The sequence below is a fragment of the Nestor notabilis genome, unplaced genomic scaffold, assembly GCF_000696875.1.
Source record: "Nestor notabilis isolate BGI_N333 unplaced genomic scaffold, ASM69687v1 scaffold1808, whole genome shotgun sequence".
Classification (NCBI taxonomy): domain Eukaryota; kingdom Metazoa; phylum Chordata; class Aves; order Psittaciformes; family Psittacidae; genus Nestor; species Nestor notabilis.
The window spans coordinates 9444-31770 of NW_009941295.1; the positions used below are offsets into that span (position 1 = coordinate 9444).

At 36.9% G+C, this 22327-nt stretch overlaps 1 protein-coding gene across 1 annotated transcript in view; it reads right to left on the reverse strand.

The window, feature by feature from the left end:
- Positions 1–7549: 7549 nt before the first annotated feature.
- Positions 7550–22327, reverse strand: part of KIDINS220 (kinase D-interacting substrate, 220kDa) — a 67459-nt gene continuing 52681 nt past the window's right edge. Inside the window, 4 exon segments of the mRNA XM_010020793.1 lie at positions 7550–9929; positions 12298–12546; positions 13689–13787; positions 15493–15633. Of these exon segments, the coding sequence (XP_010019095.1) occupies positions 8658–9929; positions 12298–12546; positions 13689–13787; positions 15493–15633 (1761 nt within the window). The 3' untranslated portion in view covers positions 7550–8657.

The following is a 22327-nucleotide window of genomic DNA, read 5'->3' on the forward strand; positions in this document are numbered from 1 at the left end:
AGTTCCTTATACTAAGATTGATGCCACTATGACTAAGCAGGCTCCACCATAGACATGTCACATATCATTGTCCTGTTCAGCAGCCTTTTCAGCTATTAACACGATCCTGACTTGATCCTGTGAAGACAAAACACCACCTCTTAACATTCTGGTCATGGAAGAATGGCCTAGGTTTGGGAAGCTACATGAAAATTACATTCCCTACTTAACATAGAATCACTTTGGAAGAAGCTAAGCTATAGAACTTCACAGATGCAGTATGTTATGGTCTTGTATTGAAAATACGTAAAAAGAGACATCTTTTTGCATCAGGTGGCTGAGTTTCACTACAACAGTCAGGGATTCCTCAGATTCGAGAAGTATGCCATGGGATTACATGGTTCACAGCTAGACCTCGAAATAGGTGTTGATAGATACAAACCACCCCCAAACCCAAAACAAAAAAGCCCCAAGGTGTTTTTCCATGTATTACAGAAAGACTAGAAAGGAGCTCATTATATAGGAGGATGAGTGTCCAACGACTTTATTCAACCTTTCAGCCTGAATGAATCCCGAGGAGATAAAAAATCCTCTCATGTTTCTTCCATCCCCACTCTCCCTTGAACTTCAGGGGCTATTTAAACACTGGTTATGTTTTTTTTGTCTACTGGCCCTTAGATGATGATGATGATGATAATAATATAAGAATCATGAAGTAGCTTATAGAACTTGAGCAAACTGGTCTTAAAATGTTTGTAGAAGCCAACCATTTAGGCAAAGGAGTCCTGGTCCATTCCAGATGAGCTATCATCACTGTTGGGTCTTTGCTAAAAGACAACTAGTCCAAACAAAAGTAATATACACTTTTTTTTTGAAAGTCCAAACATTTTCAAGGATGAGACTAAAATAACAGCCCCCTTCCTATGCTGGAAAATAACAGAAGTGGGACTACCTTCCTGAATTTAAAGCACAAATGCCTTCCTTTGCACATCCGGGCTGCATCACCATTGTACTTTCTGCTTGGAAGTGTGTGTACTGTAAATGCAGAGAAGTGAATTCTATGGGTCCCAGTATTGCAAAGAAACTACCAGGTGCTTAAAGAAATTACGGTACGGAGAAGCCTGAAAGTTGATGTGAAGACTATGGGGGAAAAAAAAAAAAAAAAAAGAAGAAGAAGAAAAAGAACCAAAAAAACCCAAACCCTGAACATTGTAGCCATAGACTACAAAATTAAAGAGTCTGGTTCATATTAGCATATAAAAAGACCTGATAAAGCTGAGCTAGTCTGCCATCAGGCACAAGAGAGGCAGAAGGTAGCACAGATGGTGAAAACAGAGGAAATTATTCATGGTTCCTCATCACACCTTGAAAGGAGCTACTGAAGAGATGATGTTGAAAATTAAGACCAGAAGGCCTCCTGGAACAACAAAACCTCTAAACCCTCTTTTATATTCCAAAGGTGTAAATATGTCTTGAGGTTAAATAGGCTTATGGTTTGAGCATGTCTTTTATAGAAAATAAAATGAAAAAAATAAAAAATCAACATTTCTTTTTATCCTTCAGAGTAAAAATACCTGAACACTAAAGGTTGGCCCTTAAGTCTTTAAACAAATGTAGAACCTCATAAATGCTAGCATATTAGATCAATGCTCGTGAACGTAAGTCTTCCAAGTTTGTCTTCAGACAAGACCTAAAATGTCCTGTACATTATTTGCAGTGCCATTCAGACCTGCAGCATTAAGCATAGCTTAGAGGTTCATAAGGAAAATTAACCCTTCCTATGTGCAGCCCTTAAGTTATAGAATCTTTATTTAGTGGGGAAAAAAAACCCCTGCTTCTTTGTTTCCTAGTTAGTTAAAGTTGAAGATTCTTTCCATTGGCAGATATAAAATAGGGCAGGTTTTCAGATGTGTCCATTACTGTCCACAAAAAACCCCATCAGACAAAATGCATTTAAAACCAGATTTGTGGACTGTCACTATGTATATCCCGTGAATTTTCCAGGACATGAGGAACAAGATGGAGGGAAGTGAGGAAAAAATTTATTGTAGAACCTCAACCTTGCCCAGGTTGTAAAACCTTCCTAGGGTAAAAAAAAAATCACCAAACCAAAATCGCCACCTAAGCAGAAATCGCCACTGCAGTAGAACAGTGTTCTCTGTCATTGCTGAAATGCGAAAAATTGCAGAGCACAGTGGTTCTGATGAAAAAGTTGAAGACAAAATAAGTAACACTGTTACACTGAAACAGTTCCAAGTATTCTACATGATGAGTATGCTGGACACGGTGAGTGAGGGCAAGATAGAACAGAGGCACGTCTGGTAAGAACAAGGGAAAGCAAATATACTTAGTCCCACATGACTGGCATGCCAAAGACAGTCGGAGTTAGAATCTTAACTTTTTGCCAAAAGAAGAGGACCGCAAACAGGCTGCAAGGTTCACAATCAAACAGAAAGCATAGAGTGGAAGGCAAAAATGCTGAGTGATGACAGCTAACTTAATAGTAACCCTCAGTGTAGATTTCAAGACTTTTCATGGTTTAAATGAACATAAAGGGGGCCTCAGAAAAAAACCCCTCAACAGTATTTTATTGATATTTTATATTAATAAAAGTCCAACTTGTCTGACAGATGAAAGCTCAGGACTCAGTTACTGACTCTCCTAGAAAATACGTATAATTCTGTATTCCACCATTGCTGAGGCGGTAAAGGATTTTTCTGGCGTCCAAAAGGAGGCTAGTAAAATTTTTCTGCTTCTCAAAAGTACTACAACAAATTCAGAAAGATTTGAAGGTGTCACAATATGTAAACAGATTCAAGAATGTGTATTGCCTTTAGCCAAGTACAAACCATCACATTACTTCAGAAGAAATATTAAAACCCAAAAAAGTTAAATCTCTGCTGATTGCTTTCATGTAGTTTAATTACTGAGGAAAGGCAGTAAAGCATCACAGAATTTCCATTTTAGTTTTACTGTTCCCCACAGTCAATATTTTATGCCTTTGTTTTTATTTCTAGGTCCCAGGGACACATGAATCATTCAAACTTTGTTCTTTTGTTTTCTATCATGAGAAATCCTGGACACAAATAAAATCTTATAATGTACCACAACTATTCCTTTCCTCCTCTTCCATAAACAATAAACACATACTCAGGTAATGATATACAAGTACTCTGGCTTACTGACAAACATCATTCTGCAATCTAGATTACTTCTGTAAGAAGCAACAAGGATTATGTGGTATCAGTAATTAGAAAGGAGACTTGAAACATGAAAGAACCCTGTACACAGTGCTATGTAGTGTCAACAGTAAGAATTCAGTAACAAAAAGTATGCTGTTGCTAGAATCCCATCTTTAAAAGAAATATGCATTTACTCTCAAATACAATTTTTGTTATGTAAAACTTCCCATCCTCTCACCTTGTTTCCCCTCAAAAGACAACATTCTTCCAAAATATTCCAAAAGGGTTTTTTTTTCTTCTACTTCAGAAGGTGAAGTAAGTTGTGACAAACAAAAGAAGAAGAAATTGGCCAATAGCATTTCCTTTAGAAGTTTATCCAGTGTTGGTGCCATAACAAAACATGCTTTGAGGGAAAAAAGAACACCTCTTAAAGCTTTTTAAGGCCCAAACATTTGTTATTGTATCAGTCTTATTAAGGAACTACAATCACTTATGACTGAGGAAATACTGCAAAAAAAACTGTAGCTCCGAGTCTTTCTAGAAGATGGGTCATAAATTTCTAAAACAAAACTGGACTAAAATACTATGTACATCTTAAGAGTCAGGCCTGTAAATGAAAATACAGATGACAGATTCAAAGCTCAATAAAAACAGAAAACCTTCTCTATCGTTAGTCTTGTTTTACCACAAAAGGACTGAATCATTACAGTGCCAGAAGCTGTGCTAAGTGGCAATAAACACGTCTCTATTAGAGAATTTTGTGTGAAGACTTTAACAAAGCAATCAAAAGCAACCTAAGCAAAAGAGCAATGAAATCAAACAAGAAATATGTTACAGAAAAAAAAGACATTAAAAATCTATCAGGTTTTCATCAGCTTTACATTGTGTTTTGACTCCTGTAACCTGCTTCCATTTGTTAACCAAAGGGCAGAACATATTGCATACTCTACTTGCACGATAAATGTAATTAATAAAAAAGTTATCTGGATGTTGGATAGCTAAAACAATCCTTTTGACACTGCCTGATGGGTACCCATGTGCCAAGTAGTCTTTAGAAAATTCTAGATCTGCTGGACACATGGTTTGTATTAAAATTTTTGAGAACCCACTTTCCTATTTTTTTCTCCTTTTTGTTGAACTTCAGAAACCCCTGAGAACATGTCAAGCTTATGAAACATCCCTGTATTCCCATGGATAAAGATTCTAAGTAAAATTATCCCCATCCTGCCCATAAACTGATGAAATAGACCTTAATAAAGATTTTGATCTAGAAAATATAATGCACAAGACTAACAGAAAACAGTGCTGAAGATTAGCACAGTCCTTCCAGTCTTCTCTGCTTGACTGGCATCCGAATTTTGCTCCAATTTTTCCCCACTGCAGCTATTACTTGGCACAGAAAAGACCAAAATCCTCACAGCAGGCTTTATCTTACACTAATTAGCACGTTTTCTCACATGTCTGAATATTCACTACTAGGTATTAACACTTCTATTTACCACAACTGTGGCTTTCAGTTAAAAGACCTCAAATACCCAGGTATTATTTTCTTTGGCAACTTCTTAGTAATCCATTTAGAAACTTAAATAAACCTGTCATAGATGATAAAGCTGATGAAGATGATCAAGGCCACAGGGTGCGACATGCAGGACTATGTATAACAGATGCCATTGGGAACTTCTTTCCGTGTGTCTCGTGGCTGTACAAAGAACTTCCAATATTCTTACCGTAAGGTCCAGAAAGATTACCATCAGAGATGCAAAGGTAAAAACCAGACTTTGAGGATTCTGTGGATAGAAGTGAACCCCAGACCACAAGAGAAACCACGTGTTTTCAGCATGGTGTATAAGCCCATGCTAAGTGTTTCCCAGGGAAGTTTTGCAAATATAATGAAAAATTAAAAGAAGAAACAAATGAAAAAAAAAATCGTATTTGAAAAGAAAACTTAAGCTAAGGACTGAAAGCTTACTAACAGCATGTACATATTCTACTGCATGGGCAAAGGGTGATCAGATATCCCAGACTGACCAGGCCAGGGACAAATTGGAAACCTTTTTCCAGAGTCTCCAGGAATTTTACTAGATCATTATTTTGTTGCAAGTTTTACAAGTGGGATGTAGAAATTTCCCTCCCCTCCTTCCTCATAAACTGCAACCCTGGAAAACGCTGGCAAACAGCCTCAAGAGTCTCACATAAATTCTGGAATGTTACTTGCATCCAATTTTTCCTTTCAAAACAGATTTATTTTCACCCTTCCATGCAAACATACCCAAGCATCAGAACAAGAGGACAAGCCAAACTGTGCTCTTCAGATTCAGTTAGGCAACAAAGCCACGGTTTCAAGTTCCTGTAGCATTCAGTCATCCAAAATTAAGAGTGGATACATAAACTATCATTACAAAAATTCTGAAAAGTGGCGAGTACCAGAAATAAGTCTGCAGTTGTCTTACTGTTTTATATTCTTCATCCATTTCCATTCTCCATGGAACTCTTGGGTTCCGTGATTCCCACATGTCACAGAGCTAACATTTAATATTTCAACACTGGAAATTGTTCATGGTTTCTTAACTCTAAGAATTGCGCAACAAACTAAGCAAGTGAGTAACCATAGTAACTGTGGTAGAGAAAAGACAAGTTTCAGCAATGAAACTGCAGTGTATTTTTAATTTTTGCAAATGTTATTTTCATATTTTACATGTGAAAAATTCATTGGACTTGTACAGTAACTAAGATATATCTCTTATTATGTACTAAAAGACACTTATTACTGTGCTGTATTACGTACTCCATTTCTCTCTCCTTCTTTTCCTCTCCCTTTGTATCAGAGTACTATGCTTCTGTTTTCTTACGAAAACCTGTGTAAAAGAATTAAAAAGATGCTTCAGTGGAGAAGAAAAATGCACTGTCTTGCTATTTTTATGCAAGTAGATTTTAAGAGTCAGTTACATTTACTGTGCTATTAACAATAAGCTTTTGTAACATACTGTCCTTGAATTGGCTAGGAAGCACTCATATTTTGCTGATCCTAGGGACTTTGCTAGGAAGGCATTAAATAACAAGTCTGTGAATGCATCTGATTATATAAACTACAGCATGTATTACTATATAATGCACTTAAAGCAGGTAAAGGAAGTAGAACTGAACCACTGCTTGGAACCGAAACTACTTCAGGTACCTACATCCCATACAGGGGCATGGATCGACAGACCCAAAGAGGATATTACATTAAGCTTTGTACAACCTCACACAGTTCGCTTGTAACTACTGTTTCTTAGTGATGGTAAGCAATTACACTGCTATTAATGAATACAAGATAGAACACTGAAAAGCTTTGCACCCAACTACCTATTCATCCCAAGGTAGGTATTTTATGAAGACTTGGAGGATAAAACTTTAAGGAAGAAAAAGATCTCAAACTGACAATTTAAAATTCATCCACTTATTTGAGGAATTGACCAGACAAAATGATTTGATATCTTCCATCCATACTGTGCATGTGTCTAAATGAAGGTTACACTTATTGCCCTCTCTTACAAAACAATGTATCTTTCTGTAAAAAGCTTCTACATCCCAAAACTTTTAGAAGGCAGTGTGACTTTTTTTCTTTCTTCTTAATAGGAAGAACCTAAAAAATCCAACAAACAAACAAAAAAAAACCCCACAAAATAAAAATACTCAACCAAAAAACCCCATTCCCAAAGATTCAGGAAAATACCATGAAGCTGCACACCCACCTCTTGTTTTGGGTGGCTTTTTTGGTTAAACTAACAACCTTTCTAGCAGATAAAGATATGTGCACACAGGTTTCTAGTACTTCTGTAACACTCTGATGAGTACATTTTAATTCAATCAAATAACACGCCAACTTAACAGAACCCAAAACCGTACAGATCATGTCTTCGGTCCTGTAAGAGACATCCACGGAATGAAAAAATAAAGAGCACAGATAGAGCCAGTTTTTCTCTGTTGATTCTGGCATAGGAAAGCATCCTCTTGACTTGGATAACAAATACCACAACCACGTGGTCCCGGCTGGAGGCATCTGGTTGGAGATGCACTAGGACAGGGACAAAGCTGTGCAGAACCACCAGCACATGTTAACTGCCACAAACAGCAGGATCACTGCTTTGGACTAGCGGGAGATGGCCACATCTCTGCAGCTCACAGCACTTCCTTTAGAAACATCTGCTTTGGCAATTCCGTTTATCAAATGTATTTTTATACTTGATGCTTATTTAGTATTGTATTATTAACAATATTGGTTTAATGCATTCTTTTAAATTAAATTCATGAAGTACTTAAACAAAACAACATGGATGCAACATTTTTATCAAGTGAAGAAACGAAATACCACAAGAAATAGAAATCTGGACACAAACCCAGCATGCCAATTTATTTTTTTATTCTCTTTGCCGTACAAGAGCCTAGTTTGAACAATTCTTCCTCAAAAACATGCAGATTTCACTGGAGCGTACAAGTAGTTGCTACAATAATATTCAGGTACATTTCTTAGATGACATAAAACTCTTCAAACACTGTACTTCAGAAATAACGAAGCTGGCACATAGCTCTGACAAGATTCCAAAGGTATACATTATTTTTAAAATGGCAAACTCCTTACTTTTATTTCCCTAACCAAATGACAAACACTGTACCAAGGAAAGATCATGCACAGCAACACAGTCCATAAGTTCAGACATCATTCATACTTTATCCTTACAATACTCTAATGTAGCTCAGTTGCTTGCATCTATTTAGACCAGTGACTGTAAAATTATGTACCTATAATAAATAATGGATCCACTAAACCAATGATAAGGCATTACTCTATAAATAACTGCCAATTCCAATGACACATCAAGACAATGCTCCTTAGAAACCTTATAACCACTCTACCCGAAGTTCACAAAGTCAACAGTGATTACTGAACGTACAGAGTGTAAAAGCATATATATAGCCAAACAGGTATCTTAGCACTCAAATTTCAACATATGTGATATATGTTGCACACACTTAATCCACTAATTAATGCAAAGTTTGATAAGGGTGTCACAAGTTGTGATATTTCATCTTCCGGCATCTTTCATATCAAATAGTAAAGAACTTTTAACTTTACTTGTAAATATGCAGACTTAACTGGAATGTTTAGAAGGGATAAGTAATACATATCCCAACAGAAAAGTAAAATCACATCATAATTTTAATAATTAAACCATATTTCTGTAACATCTGCCCCTGAGCAAGCCTTTGCACAGTATCTTAAGGAACTGGTTTCCCGTGCTGACAAGTACTGATTTTATATGTGGGGAACGCCTCAAGTAATTTGCTGCTTTTAAAAAATCCTTCTTCTCTCCAAGAAAATAACTGAAAATAATCTAGACCTTGTATTACAATATTGAAAGCTTAAACTACAAAGCTTAATGTAACCACACACTGACAAAGAATTCCAAGCAAGCTACAACTCATGGTCATACTCTATTTTAAACTGGCCGCTTTTTACAGGATACTCTCTCTTTCCTCTCCAAAACCAGCCCCTTCTGAGGCTGTAACAGTATGGAGCTCTGATGAATCTTTTGAAAGCCTGGTGTAACTTGAACGCTGGCTCCGCTTGTGAGCAACACTCTTCAGGTTCTCATTCTGAACTGCAGTTGAACTTGAACCCGAGCCAGGGTGCAGGATAATTTGAGGTGAATCTCTGATACCTTGCATTTCTTCAAAATTTTGATTAGCTCGATTGTTTGGAGCACTGTTATTATTTAAGGTTACTGTGCTAGGGGTTCTATTTAAATTAAAGACTTTCTGGCAAGCTGGCCAGTTCTCTTCTGGGCTACTTGCAATCAAGCTGCTTTCAGAAGGGCTTTTCTTATCTTCTGAGCAAATAGACATGCGAACCACAGCTGGATCTTGAAGGCCACTAAGGCTGTGTGGAATTCCTCTCTTTCCACTATGACTGTCATCTTCAAGCTCAATTAGATTTGCCTTTTCAAGCTGTGAATCATCTGCTCCTTCATTATGGAGGGAATGATTTGGAGAACTTTCATTGGATCTTACACCAGAATCAGATGAATCTTTTTTATCCAGAAGGGCATCTGTCAAATACTCCTTTGCTTTGATGAAGGTTCTAATAGGTTCAGATCCATGTTCTGGAGATTTGGGCTGCTTTTCAGTTTTGCCATCTGTCTTCTTATCCTTACCTTCCTTAAGAAGTGGAGTATTATCTGACTCCTCAGTTCCTGACTCATCTTCATCACTTGGAAGTTTCTGATACCGGAGAGTAACTCCTTTGAGCTTTAAATCTGCAGCCTGGAAAATACTTGTTCTTTCTGAAGACTTCTTTCCCGGGAGAAGCTTAGAACCAGACTGGTCAGATTTTTCATCTTCTTCAGTAATAGGATCCAAAGGAGATGCATCATTAGTAGAAACACCTGAAGTACTGTAATCAGTAACATCATTCCTCTTCAGCAAGAAGGACTTTCTTCCATCATCTTGTTTCTGTTCACCATCTTTTCCTTTATCCTGTTCTGTACTGGAATGCAAGGAACCCCCTGATGTACTCTGCCCCATGTAGAAAGCACTTGAGCTATGAGGGGAGGATCTACCACTTACTGTAGTAGAATTAGCACCTCCTTCTAACTGGGACATTTGAGCAATATACTCTCTATATGCATCTCTATATTCTGCCTGTACCTTGTCAGTAAGCTTTGATATTTCAATACTAGAATCTTGAGAGTTAAGACTTGAAAGACTTGGAGTTCTGCGAGTTTGTGACTGGAAAAAAGGAAAGAAAGAAGAAAGATAACAGTTAAATGAACTATTTATTTTTACTGATATTTTTAAATTAAATAATCCAATGCATTAAGTATGTGTTTAAATGATTTTTTTTGTTGCTGTGAATAGATTATGCAAGTGAAATTGTGAATGCTATAATTAAAATATGCTTACTGTAATCATATATATGCAATCACACACACATTCACTAAACTTTCAAAGTGTTTTATTGTTGGTCCCTATAAAGGAAGATTCCCACAAAACAAGCCTTTTATCCAGTGCATTTTAGGATAACTCTTTTGAGTATATAATTATAACAATTGAATTTGTATGTCAAGATGGGCTTTTCTAACACATTTTTGTACATTTACAAAATTAGCATTTTTTATTAAAGACAGAAAGACTTCATCTAAATGCTGAACATCTCTCAAAAACATTTTTAAAAGATCTCTACCCTACGTACTTCAATACATCCTGGCAATATTCCATTACATATAGCTGATTTCAGAAAAATCAGTTAAAAAAATCAGACAAACATATTTCTCTTTGCCCCCAAGTCTGCTCTCTTTTAGCGTGCACATACAGAACTCTATAGGCATAGGATCTAAGCCATCTATTAAGTAGTAGAATCAAGGTCTAGCTGAACAAAGTAAAGGAGCGGATAGTGGCTGAACATACGGCTTTGTGTCACACGTATAATAGGGATGCTCACTACCACCAATTAAAAGTTGTGCAGTGCCCCATGCACTGGAGCTGATGCATTGACTTAAGCAGAAAGTACTTCAGGAAACCTGTTCAACTTCGCAGTGCACAAGAGGGAAGAGCGTGAGGAGTTCTGCACTGAGGAGGGAGGAGTAACAGAGACAACGTGTGATGAACTGACCACAATCTTCACTCCTTGTCTCTCTGCACCACTCAGGGGAGAAGGTAGAGAACTCAGGAGTAAAGTTAAGCCCAGGAAGAAGGGATGGGTGGAAGGTGTTTTTAAAATTTGGTTTTATTTCTCATTATACTACTCTGATTTGATTGGTATTAAACTAATTTTCCCAAGTGGAGTCTGTTTTGCCCGTGGTAGTAACTGGTGAGTGATCTCCCCCTGTCCTTATCCCGACTCACAAGCTTTTCATTACATCTTTTCTCTCTCCTGTCCAGCTAAGGAGGGGAGTGATACAGCAGCTTTGGTGGGCACCTGACATCCAGCCAGGGTCAACCCACTACAACAGAGAAGCAGCAATATTCTTTTTTTATCAGTATCAACTTTAAAAATTCCAGCAGGTGAATCCTCATGTTATCTTAAAGAGAAATTACCTTTCTAATTCTTTTGACTCAACTTCAGATAACTATATAGACATCAGAAGCACTATTTATTTAAACTTTATTGTAAAGAGTGTTTTAAAAAAATATTTTCTTCTACGGTCTTCTGCGCTTTTGACACAAAATGATGTAACAAATGTGAATTATGCCACTTTGGTTTGGAAAAGCACACATTGATACTCTGTTGCTGGAAACAGGCAGTAAGGGTAATCAGAATCCCACACACACAAACAAGCAGGCATGACACCCACAGTGGTATGTGGGATAGAAATCTTAACTCTGAATTCTGAATATTAAAAATAACACCTACAGCTAGTAATTTGGGATATCTTCCTATTTTGATGCACCTTCAAGATTTTCTAATTTAGAGTCCCAGAGATTAAAAAGCTGCCAAATGTTTGGATTTGGTTTTTTTTGTTTTGTTTTGTTTCTTAATTCTAATATCTTTTTAGATACCAGCTCATTTGTCTGGATTTCTTAAAAAGGACAAAAGAAAACCACATACTTTGGGTGATTTCATAAGATACAGAGAAAACTGACCATAACCAATGGCAGAAACTGTAATTAAGAGAAGGATGTCAGCTCTAGAGTCTATGAACAGATTATGCACTGATAGGACAAGGCTCTGATGTCATGGTTGTAGTTGTCTGTTTTTAAAAACAACACCTAATAAACGTATCTGTAATCCTTTGAACAGCATAACATCCATCTATCACATGGCTAAAATATTTCATACACCAAGTCTGAATACTATGCTAAGCAGAAATCTTGCAGAACATCACCCCCTAAGATAGATCAGAAAAGCATGAGAGTTGATTTTTTTCCCTTGAAGAGTAATTACTGAAACAGGTGAATAGTTTTCAGATGGCAAAGGCTAAAGACTGACGCAGAGTGTGGTTAGAGTTTGCATCTCTGCAAACAGGTCTTCGCCAAAACTGAGAACTGAAAGTACCTGAAATAAGCAGACTTACTTCTTGACCTGTCTGTATCCAAGAATGGAAAAAACCCTTTACCACACAGGTAAGCAAGTAAAACACATTTCTCTACTAAATACCTGCCAACTTAAGTTACTGTGTCGTGTAGGAGCTTCATCAAGACCAATTGTGTTGAGTTCTTCAAAGCTGAAGTTAAGTGTGTAGGGAGCTTGACCAGAAAGACCCGTAAGGTCAGTGTGAGGCAACTCAGTGTTATGCCCAGGACGACGAGTAAGTTCACTATGAGGAATCGCAGTGCTAATATGCTCAGTTGTTCCACGAGGATCTTCCTGAACAGCCTGGTTTTCTGAATTTCTCATTTCAAGTATCTTAACACAAAAAGAGACAGTAAATCATGTAAGTAGAAGAAGATCTCAAAACTCTTAAAGAAGAACTCTATTAGAAATAGGAAAAAGGAATTCACAACTGTAAAAGTATACTTGAATAAGTGGTTGTAACCATGGAAAACTGTGAAGAAAAAAAATCCATTCACAGATCTAGTGCATTCATTGTCTTTACTGCAAATCATATTTTAATATTTAGGGTTGGTTTTTTTATTTACAAATTATTTTTATTACTTCCCAGACCCTTAAAAGAAAACACTTAAATCCTTGTAAAACCAAGTAAGTGGTGAATTACAAATTTAAAAGCAAACCCAAACACTTCTGGTTTATAGCTTAATCAGTCTGAATCTAACAATAAATCTCAACTTGTAATTTTCAGTGTTTTCAAGACTGATTTAGCACTTGAGAGACATACTGTTATTTTCAGAAAGAAAACTGACAATATACTAAAAATACTTAGAGAAAACACAGTTTGCTGTGATGATAACCCTCACTGTATTTATTCTCAGACTGAGAGGAGGGAAATGGGGGAAATTAGGTATCTATATATATGCTTCCATAACAGTATGCAACACAGCATTCTCACATTATACAATACGTGTCAATTGAATATTGTACATTTACCTCATTGGCTTGACTTTTAGCTTCAGTTTCCTTAAAACCCATGCTTAAGCAATTGCGTGCTATGCACCTCTAAACAGCCTGTCTGTCCTCTTCCTCCCACTAATATATTTTGAACTCCCTGACTAACTTTTAACAGAAGGACAGAGGCTTCAAAGAGAATCAAGTTCTGACAGTTTCATTAAAATAGGCTAATTGAAGAAGGGAAAAGGGAACTCATACAGGAAAAACAGATCTTACAGAAAGAGGAGGCAAAACTGCAGAGTTCACAATCAATTAAGATGCAAATCCATAGGCAACCAGTCCTTCATTAAAGTGCTCAAGACAATAAGACAAAATAATAAATGCATGCATGTTTTAAGACAATACTTATCATCTTAAAGAACAGAACCCTGGAAAGAACTGGGGCGGCGGGGGGGTGGGGGGGGGAAGGGAAGACTAGAGGAGAAGATAAGGTTCGTAATAAAAAAGACTAATTTATGATGACCAGAATACCGAAGTCTTACCATGCTCCTGAACAGGTGCCAGTCACCAAAATTCATATTCATTTCTTTTTTCAGTTCATCAATGTTGCACTGAGCCAAAACACGGCCATTTATATTTGCCTAAAACAATAAAACTAAATAATGTAAATTACTGAAACAAGAATGATGGCGTGGCAGTAACAGATCAAAAAGGTAATTAAAATTGGATATATTGATGGGCACTACTAGTGAAATTCCCCAACATCACTCTTAAGTCCAATCCTATACAATAAATTACATGCTTTTATAAAAGCATGCTTATTGATGATTGCTGATGGACAAGAAGAACTTACATGTCATGAAAATATTAAACCCATGAAAAACGTGTACATGAAAAGCAATACAATTGTGTTCTATGAACAGACATAAGGAAATAACACATCAGTGGTAGAAATTTTCACAGACAATAAACCACATTCATCTGCCTACATTTACCCAGACTTAGAAAACAAATGGATTGGAGATGTCCAAGTATCTGAAGATAATAAGACAATTATGTCCCAGGCATTGTCTGACCCCTGGCTTGAGACATCAAAGATCAAGTATTACCTCCCATCAACTTCACTCCCTGCATAAATTCAGGCTTACAATCCTCCCATCACCAAGGATACCTGGGGATAGAAGACTAGACCTTTTTCCTCACAAGTCAGAGATCAGCACAGAAGTGCCTAAACACCATTTATGTCAGGCATGTTTATATAGTGCTTAACTTCCAATAGCACCAGATTCAATACAGAACCATTTTCATCATGTAACAATGATAAGTATTTCTCTTTATACTATGCATAAGTGGATGGACAGAACGTAAAAGAGGAACTATGTCTTAGGACAGTAGCCACAAAATGGAAGACCCAAGTTGAGAGCTCTGCTAAGTCTGACACATCTCAGTGGTTTTGCTCCCATATCCCAGCAGATGGTCTTAATCAGACCAGGCACAAGACCAGGCTGAGCCATTTTCATTCTTCTTTACATGATCTCGTAGTAAGAAATGCAAGAAAATAAGTAAGAGGAATCTCATTAGAGATAACTGATGAGCACATTCTTCTAGTGCTCTAGAACCACCACAGCAACTGGATTTTTTTGCAGCTATACTTAATGAGCTGCAATCTGACATCCTGTTTCTTAGTTTAAGCAGTATCGCTGAACCTTTTTCCTACGATAAACCTGTCTCTTAATCCTTGAATCAACAGCCTCCCTGTATTTTCTAAGATATGATCGGTACCAGGACAAAGCGAGCTCAGCAAAAACATTCACTAATGACAACCTTCATATTTTTCCCTTCTTTCTTTGTGAAAGGAGCACACAAAATGGTGAAAAAAGTAATAAAGACAAAAATGATTTAGTGTTAATGCCTCTGAAATATGCAGGAGCAGAAAAATGTGATAAGAGATAAACTAAACGACTTTCACCACTCATTTACAAGAGAAGAGATGTGCAAATTTCTTATGGGGAAAAAGAAAAGATGTTGCTACCTGGATATAGAACATATTTGCAACCCTATTTATAGACACATGGCAATTTTGGAACATTTTTCTTGCTTCTTTTCTCACAATAAAGTCTCATCAGCACTTACATTGCTGTTTTTATTCGAGAGAGAGCGCATTTGCTCTGAAAAATATATGCTTGTATTTAAATGTCCTCCAAACTTAGCATGTGTAGAAGTTAGGATGTTGTTTTGACATCTGATGTGTTTAAATATGTATTTTCAAGAAAAGAAGCAACTAAATATTTCCATGTTTATCTTCATGTTTAGGTACTGAACACATTAATGAAATTCAGCTGATACCTTTTTTATAGTTGCAGAGTACTGAGGTAACATGCTCTGATCCAGACCATCTATCTGCTTTAGCTTCTCACACACAGCTTCCACGCTCATTGTGCTCAGAGCCCCGTGTGATACTCCTGCAGTCGACCCTGTGCCTGCTCCCTGCAAGAATTGAGAAAATGTGCACGTAAGATTCATTCGAATACTGAGCACACCCAGAATTTCACAATATACACTAACACAAAACAAGCTGTGTTCAACTACCTTTTAAAATAAAGGGATGAGAATAAGAATGCACAGGCATTTTTAATTACTATCAGACTACCTATATATCGGCAAACATTTATTTATGGGTATTTATATGAGGAAAAACCTCAACATCCTGGGTCCTGCCTATCCAAGAAAATAATTCTTTCAATATTATTTAAGAAAAGCAGCATAAAAATCAGAATCAGAAATACTAAGTAAGGGTTAATCAATTTCAAATGGACTTGTACTCAGAGTTTCCCCCCAATTTTAGTATTTAGTTTGGGTTTCAGTGGTTTGGTTTTTGGTTTGTTTGTTTTAATAATTCAGACACAACTTAGATTTTCCTGTCTTAAAACTCCTGGTTTAGAATCAAAGATTACCTAAACCATAATTCCTCAATTACTTGGATTCACTGGATAATTTTAGCAACATCCATTTTCCAGAGGATCCTTCAGCTCCATTTATGCAAGATCAGCCAAGGGGCTGTGTACCGCAGTACAGAAACACAGAGCAGCACTGCCACTGCCCTCCAAAGATGCTATTAAGGATGCTTCATGTATCTCAAACTTTGGCAAGATCAAGGTAGAAATTATTCACAGATCTGTAACACAGAAGTTGTCCTCTTAACGTTGCAAGCTTCTGGGAATTTCAGAGAAAGTAAAACAAGTGCATCTGTAGGTAGCCAGTATACTACCTACATACCTATAGTATGTTCTTAAAAAAACCCACATTCTTCCTGGATGAAGACCTGTGCATTAAGTAGGAGCAAAGTGCAAAGCTCTAAATAGTTAGGCTAGTGATTCCAAATTCCTAAAAGAAAAATCAGAACCATTTTTATCAGCTATGAATTATTTGTATGCCCTCCTCCTGGGAGGAAAGTGGCACCTCCCTTTTTTCTGAATGTGAAGTTTGGGTTTCAGCACTGTAGGCCATGCTCAAACAAAGCTCATTGTGGGAGGATGCAAAAGAGCTTCTAAAGCTTCAGAATTCATTGATCACATGAATAAATCCTTGGATGTAAAAGTGCATTTTGGCTATGCAGAGTTCAGTTATCTATCCTCCTGAAATCACCAGTGACGACTGGTTTAGTCACAATACTTTTTTCTTTCTTTTTTTTAATTTCATTACTTCATAGTTATTTAATCTTTCAGAATATAAATTAATAGATTCAAATATATTGCTTATGAAAACCAAGGATTATCACACAGAATGGCATTAACTATATCGAAATGATCTAAACCATGATATTTAAGAAGAATTTATTCAAGTATTAATTCCAAGGCAGCAAATCCAAAACCCCATTATCTACTACCATTTAACCTCAGAGTTATTTCTAATTTACTGTTATTGGAGATACCCTGATGTGGGGAGGCAGGCATGCTCCCCACCTTAGCTACTCTGAGTTTCGAAGTTTAGATGTTATTATATGTAATTCCTTCTAAGTTCTCTGCCAGATGTGCTTGTAATGGACTTAAAACTGGCAAACTATCAACTTCATTCTAGAACATAACAAGAGGTTGTGGGGACTCCAAGCCTAGCAGTTTGCACACCTGTCTGAAAACAGAACTGGGGAACTCATCTTTGTTCCTTCGATCATTTACATTTTTATTTGATGCCAACTGGACACTAGACAAACATTCTCTGGGTAGGCAGTCTCCCTAAATTACTGAAGAAAAATTAAGCATCATAATGCCACTACAGTCTAGGCATCTAACCATCTTACGGGCTTGGTATTCCTTCCGATGACAAAACAGTTTCAGATTCTGCAATGTTTCCCTAATTAGGTGCCTGCAATACCTAACTAGTTATTAGGCATCTGAAGGAGGAAATGTAGGTCTTAACCTGGTCTGATTTCTAGTACAGCTAAAATCTTTATCATGTTAAAGACATACGCCAACCATCAAAGGAAGATGGTGGAACGAAGCTTCATCCATAAGCTATTTATCATATACTTCTTTTATATACATTTGTATTTTTCCTCTAAAAAAAATAACTGAGTTTTTCTTCAGAATACCAGTTTTGTCTATTACTTCCCCACAGACACACTATTTACTACTGGTATGAGTTAGATAATACATCAATAAAGAAAAGTTATTAAGTTAATTCAAATCTTAATTATTTTGTGAAAGGAAGCTTATCAATTGAAATAAAAGAAACTGTTATAGCCAAAATTACACTGTAGCACTACTAAAATAAATGATCCCTAAGCAATGTGTGCAAGCAATTGCCTTTGTTCTCTGAATCTGTTAAATACATTATCTATCATATATCTACAAATAAATGAAGAAAAGTTTTAAACACTTCTAATTTAACAGTTTTCCTTCAGATCAAAATATTTTTTACCAATGAAGAACAAGTCATTCTTTCTGCATGCATTTAGAGTTAGTTTAGAAACTTTCCTTTCTGTGTATTAAAAAAAAATATGGAAAAGCGCTAAAATATTTAGACTATTTTTGTTAAAGTGTAACTGTTTGAAATAGATGCACATTAAACCAAATCATTCTTTATAAAAAGCATTCTCTGAAGAATAAGTAATCTAATAGCTTTAGGGACATTGTCATCATGTAAGTGAATTAAAACTGTACTTAAACTGACACATTTTTCAGCCTTAGTGGTTTTGTTAGAGATGCTTAGAGAACATTAGTCTGAAAAGTATTTGCCATGCAAAAGCTAAAAGCAGCTTGTCAAAACAAACCTCAAGGCTAGTAATGAGCATTAGTTTACAGACAGCCCAGCATGAAGCGCCAGTATGATAGCTTCCAAAATGACTCTGAAATAAGGGAATGATAATTCACAGAAAGTGGCTGTACCTGTCTAACCCAGACTTACACAGCTTCGAGAAAAGGACAAGACAGAATGAAAGGAAAACAACAGCTTAAAGTGACATCAGAAAGGTTGAACATACAGATGATGCACTTTGAAATAAACAGAGGAAATCAGTGTTAGGACACAAGTGGGATATTTTCACAACATGATGAAACATTTAAGATAGACCTTCAGATGATACATTGAGTATATGCTATACAAATACTATTTTCCTGTGAGCAGACTACTCCCTTTTGTACTTGTAACAGAACAACACAATGTATTTTGTTTGCATAAAAGTTTTACATTTTGTTTCTGATGGAAAATCTGGCTTTTAACCAAACATTTTCCTTCTATTTCAAGGTCACGCACAGTACACCACCAATGGATTTCAGATAACTTGGAAAACTTTACCCTGCCAAACAATAATTAAAAGGAAAAAAAAAAAAAAAAAACAAAGAAGAAAGCAAATCACACCATCCCCTCCACTTTCTAGGCAGAACTGAAAAAGTACTTCTTTCAAGAACAAATATTCAAAGCACAAAAACACTACATAAAAGCACCTGGAAAATCCACACAAGAAAACTCCCATGCCACACATTTTCATTCATGCTCAAATTTCTGAAAAACACTTCCACTTTCTTAAAAGAGTATTACATGTTTGTCTATGCTACATGCTCTGGGCCATGTTAGTTCTCATTCAAAGCACACATACTACGTCTTAAGGTATTATATATTCAATGCAGTATGAAAAAAAAATATTCAAACAAAGTAATTATATTGCAACAAGCTGCATCCTAACAAGTCATAATTAACAATGCAAAATAAGCACACAATTAGGTTTATGACAGATAACCACGGCTAACATTAGTTTGATTTCTAACATAATAGGGAGTGCTGTGAACAGATAGTGATAAGGCTACAATCCAGCGATAAACTCTTCAAAAGAGCATTTTAGAGGTTTCTGCAGTTCCTGTTAGAAATAACCATTTTTATAGTAAAGTCAACAGAAATGCGTGTTTGTCTCCAGATGTGCAAAGGCTGGCATTTTAAGTCAAGTCTATTTTTGTTAGTGATTTAAGACAATACCCTAAAATGTGTAATCAAACCTACTATTAGTTTAAAGCCATTCCCCCTTGTCCTATCACTACATGCCCTTGTAAAAAGCCCCTCTCCAGATCTCTTGTAGGCCCCTTTAATGTATTGGAAGACTGCTCTAACGCCTCGAGCCTTCTCTTCCCCAGGCTGAAGAACCCCAGCTCTCTCAGCCTGTCTTCATAGGAGAGGTGCTCCAGCCCTCTGATCATCTTTGCAGCCCTCCTCTGGACTTGCTCAAGCAGGTCCATGCCCCTCTTGTGTTAGGGGTTCCAGAGCTGAATGCAGCACTACAGGTGGGACCTCATGAGAGCAGAATAGAAGGAGAGAATCACCTCTCTCAACCTGCTGGTCACACTTTTGATGCAGCATACAGTTGGCTTTCTGGGCTGCAAGGACACACTGCCGGCTCATGGTGAGCTACTTGTCAATCAACACCCCCACATCCTTCTCCTCAGGGCTGTTCTCAATCCATTCTCCTCCCAGACTGCACTTGTGTTTGGGATTGCCCTGACCCAGGTGCAGGACCTTGACATTTATGTTTGGTTCCATTCAGTAAAGAACAGTAAGCTGCAGTCTGAGATAGACAAGTGGCAGCAGCAGAATCCAAACATAGAAGGTAGTGTAAGTCAAATTCTTGATACAGGATGACTGCTCACAAAATATTTCTGATTTCCACCAAGCTAACCTTCACTTACACTGATTTCAGAAGACTAATGATTAGGATCTGAAATTTCAGGACTCTGTCAACTCCAGTGTCAGACCGACAAGAATGTCAGGGCCTTAACTAGATCATGTAACATCCTTGACACAGCTCTGTCAGCTCATGCAGGGATTAGCAATGAGGAGCTGTATAAAAGAAATTGATACTCCTGACAAAACTGGTGTTTGCCCTGTAAGACTTAAACATTCAAAATAATAATTATTCTCTATTTCACACACAAGTAAAATTGTAACACTTCTGGCTCCTTGCCAGCCTTGCATGACAGGCAGTTTTGATTCTCCTCTTGTTTTCAATCAGCAAACCAATTACACATCTTGGTGTTCATTAACTACTTTGTACAGCTTTTTAGTTTATTTCATTACTTTGCATGCCCCAATCCCTTTAATAAATAAAAGCTGTATCATTTATACAGTAGCAATGACCTATCAATTAAGAGCTACCTAAATAGCTGGGTGAAATTATTGTACCCATCACCTATGGATAATTGCAGGTCCTAACCAAATATGATACTATTTCCTGTCACAGAAATTTCAATAAAGTCTACAAAAGACTGGTTTTAGACAGATGAGACCCTGATGAGGCATCCTGTCCGGCACACAAAATGCCATACCTTTTCTAACAACGTTCTTGACAGTTACCCAAGAAATTTTAAAAAATTCAAAATTTTAGATTTACACTGTAGGTTGACTACTGCTAAGTCTTAGAAAAGTGTATGATATCTGATGTGCTGTGCTGCAGAGATTGACAGTAGTATAAATTAAACCAAAAACCGGATCTAATAAAATTCTCCACTATCACTGTTTCAAACAAAGTTTCTTTTTAATGTTCTAATTCCTATATTTTCTTACCTACAGCCAATAGACTACAGAACTTACATGAGTTTTAAATTGCTCTTTGAAACTGCAGCCTATGTGTGCTTAAGATACACACTCAGAGCAGCAAGTAGAAGAGCAACCAGGTGCAGGTCTGCTGCTGGAGCTCATTCACTAGTTTGCCCTGAGACTAAATCCCACTCTTCCAGGCTTGTGTCCCTCCTCACAATCACAGATACATACATACTTCAGCCATTATTCTACTACTTTCTCAGAAGTTGTTACTTGTCCTCCTTGCACTGACAAGCTGCAAAGGACTGGAAAGAGAATAAGATACTAAGAATCAAACACAGGGGAGACATCAGCATCTCCAAAAATGGACAAGAAAAACTTACTCCAAAGTCATCCCTTCACACCAGACAGGTAATGACCTGGGAGAGAGAACTTGAGGGTACATTTTCCATTTCACTGCCCATACGTGGATGCTCAATGAAAGCTATGTGCAGTTAAACACAATTTTGGAATTTGTGTGGGGTTTGGTTTTTTTTTTCCCCCACAGCTCAAAAATGGAAAGACTTTCGTGCAATGGTTTACTTGAAGAGAAAATTAGCAAGATCAAACTATAACTCTTGTCAACAACTACCAGCAGCAAGTATTAGAGGAATAAGGTCAATGCTATTAACCTCTTTGTTTTGGTAATAGATCATGATTTTCCACTGATTCCCACAATTAGAGTTCAAACAGATACCCATAAAGATGACATCTTTCTGTAAATACTCAGGATAAACCAAAAACAAGTTATGGAAAAGGTAGATGTTAGCATTCTGACTCAACAATGAGCTTATGACCAGCAGCTTTATTTTTATTTCTATCGAGAGTTGCTTTATACTGTGTTAACTGCAATAGCTTTATGTCACCAGAAGTAGGGATCAGTTGACTAAAGCAGCAAAAAATGCAGTTATTGCTAAAATCTAAGTGCTAAATGACCAGCTATCATTCTTCACTCTAGCTACCACAACACTCTCTTTACTGAAAGCTACCACAGCTACTGAGAAAGGTAAGGGGAAATCTACAAGGAAAAATATACAACTTATAAGTGAAATATTAGCTCTTAAATTCATTCACGAACTACATTAGTTTTGACTACTCTATTTGCCCACCAAAGCCACTG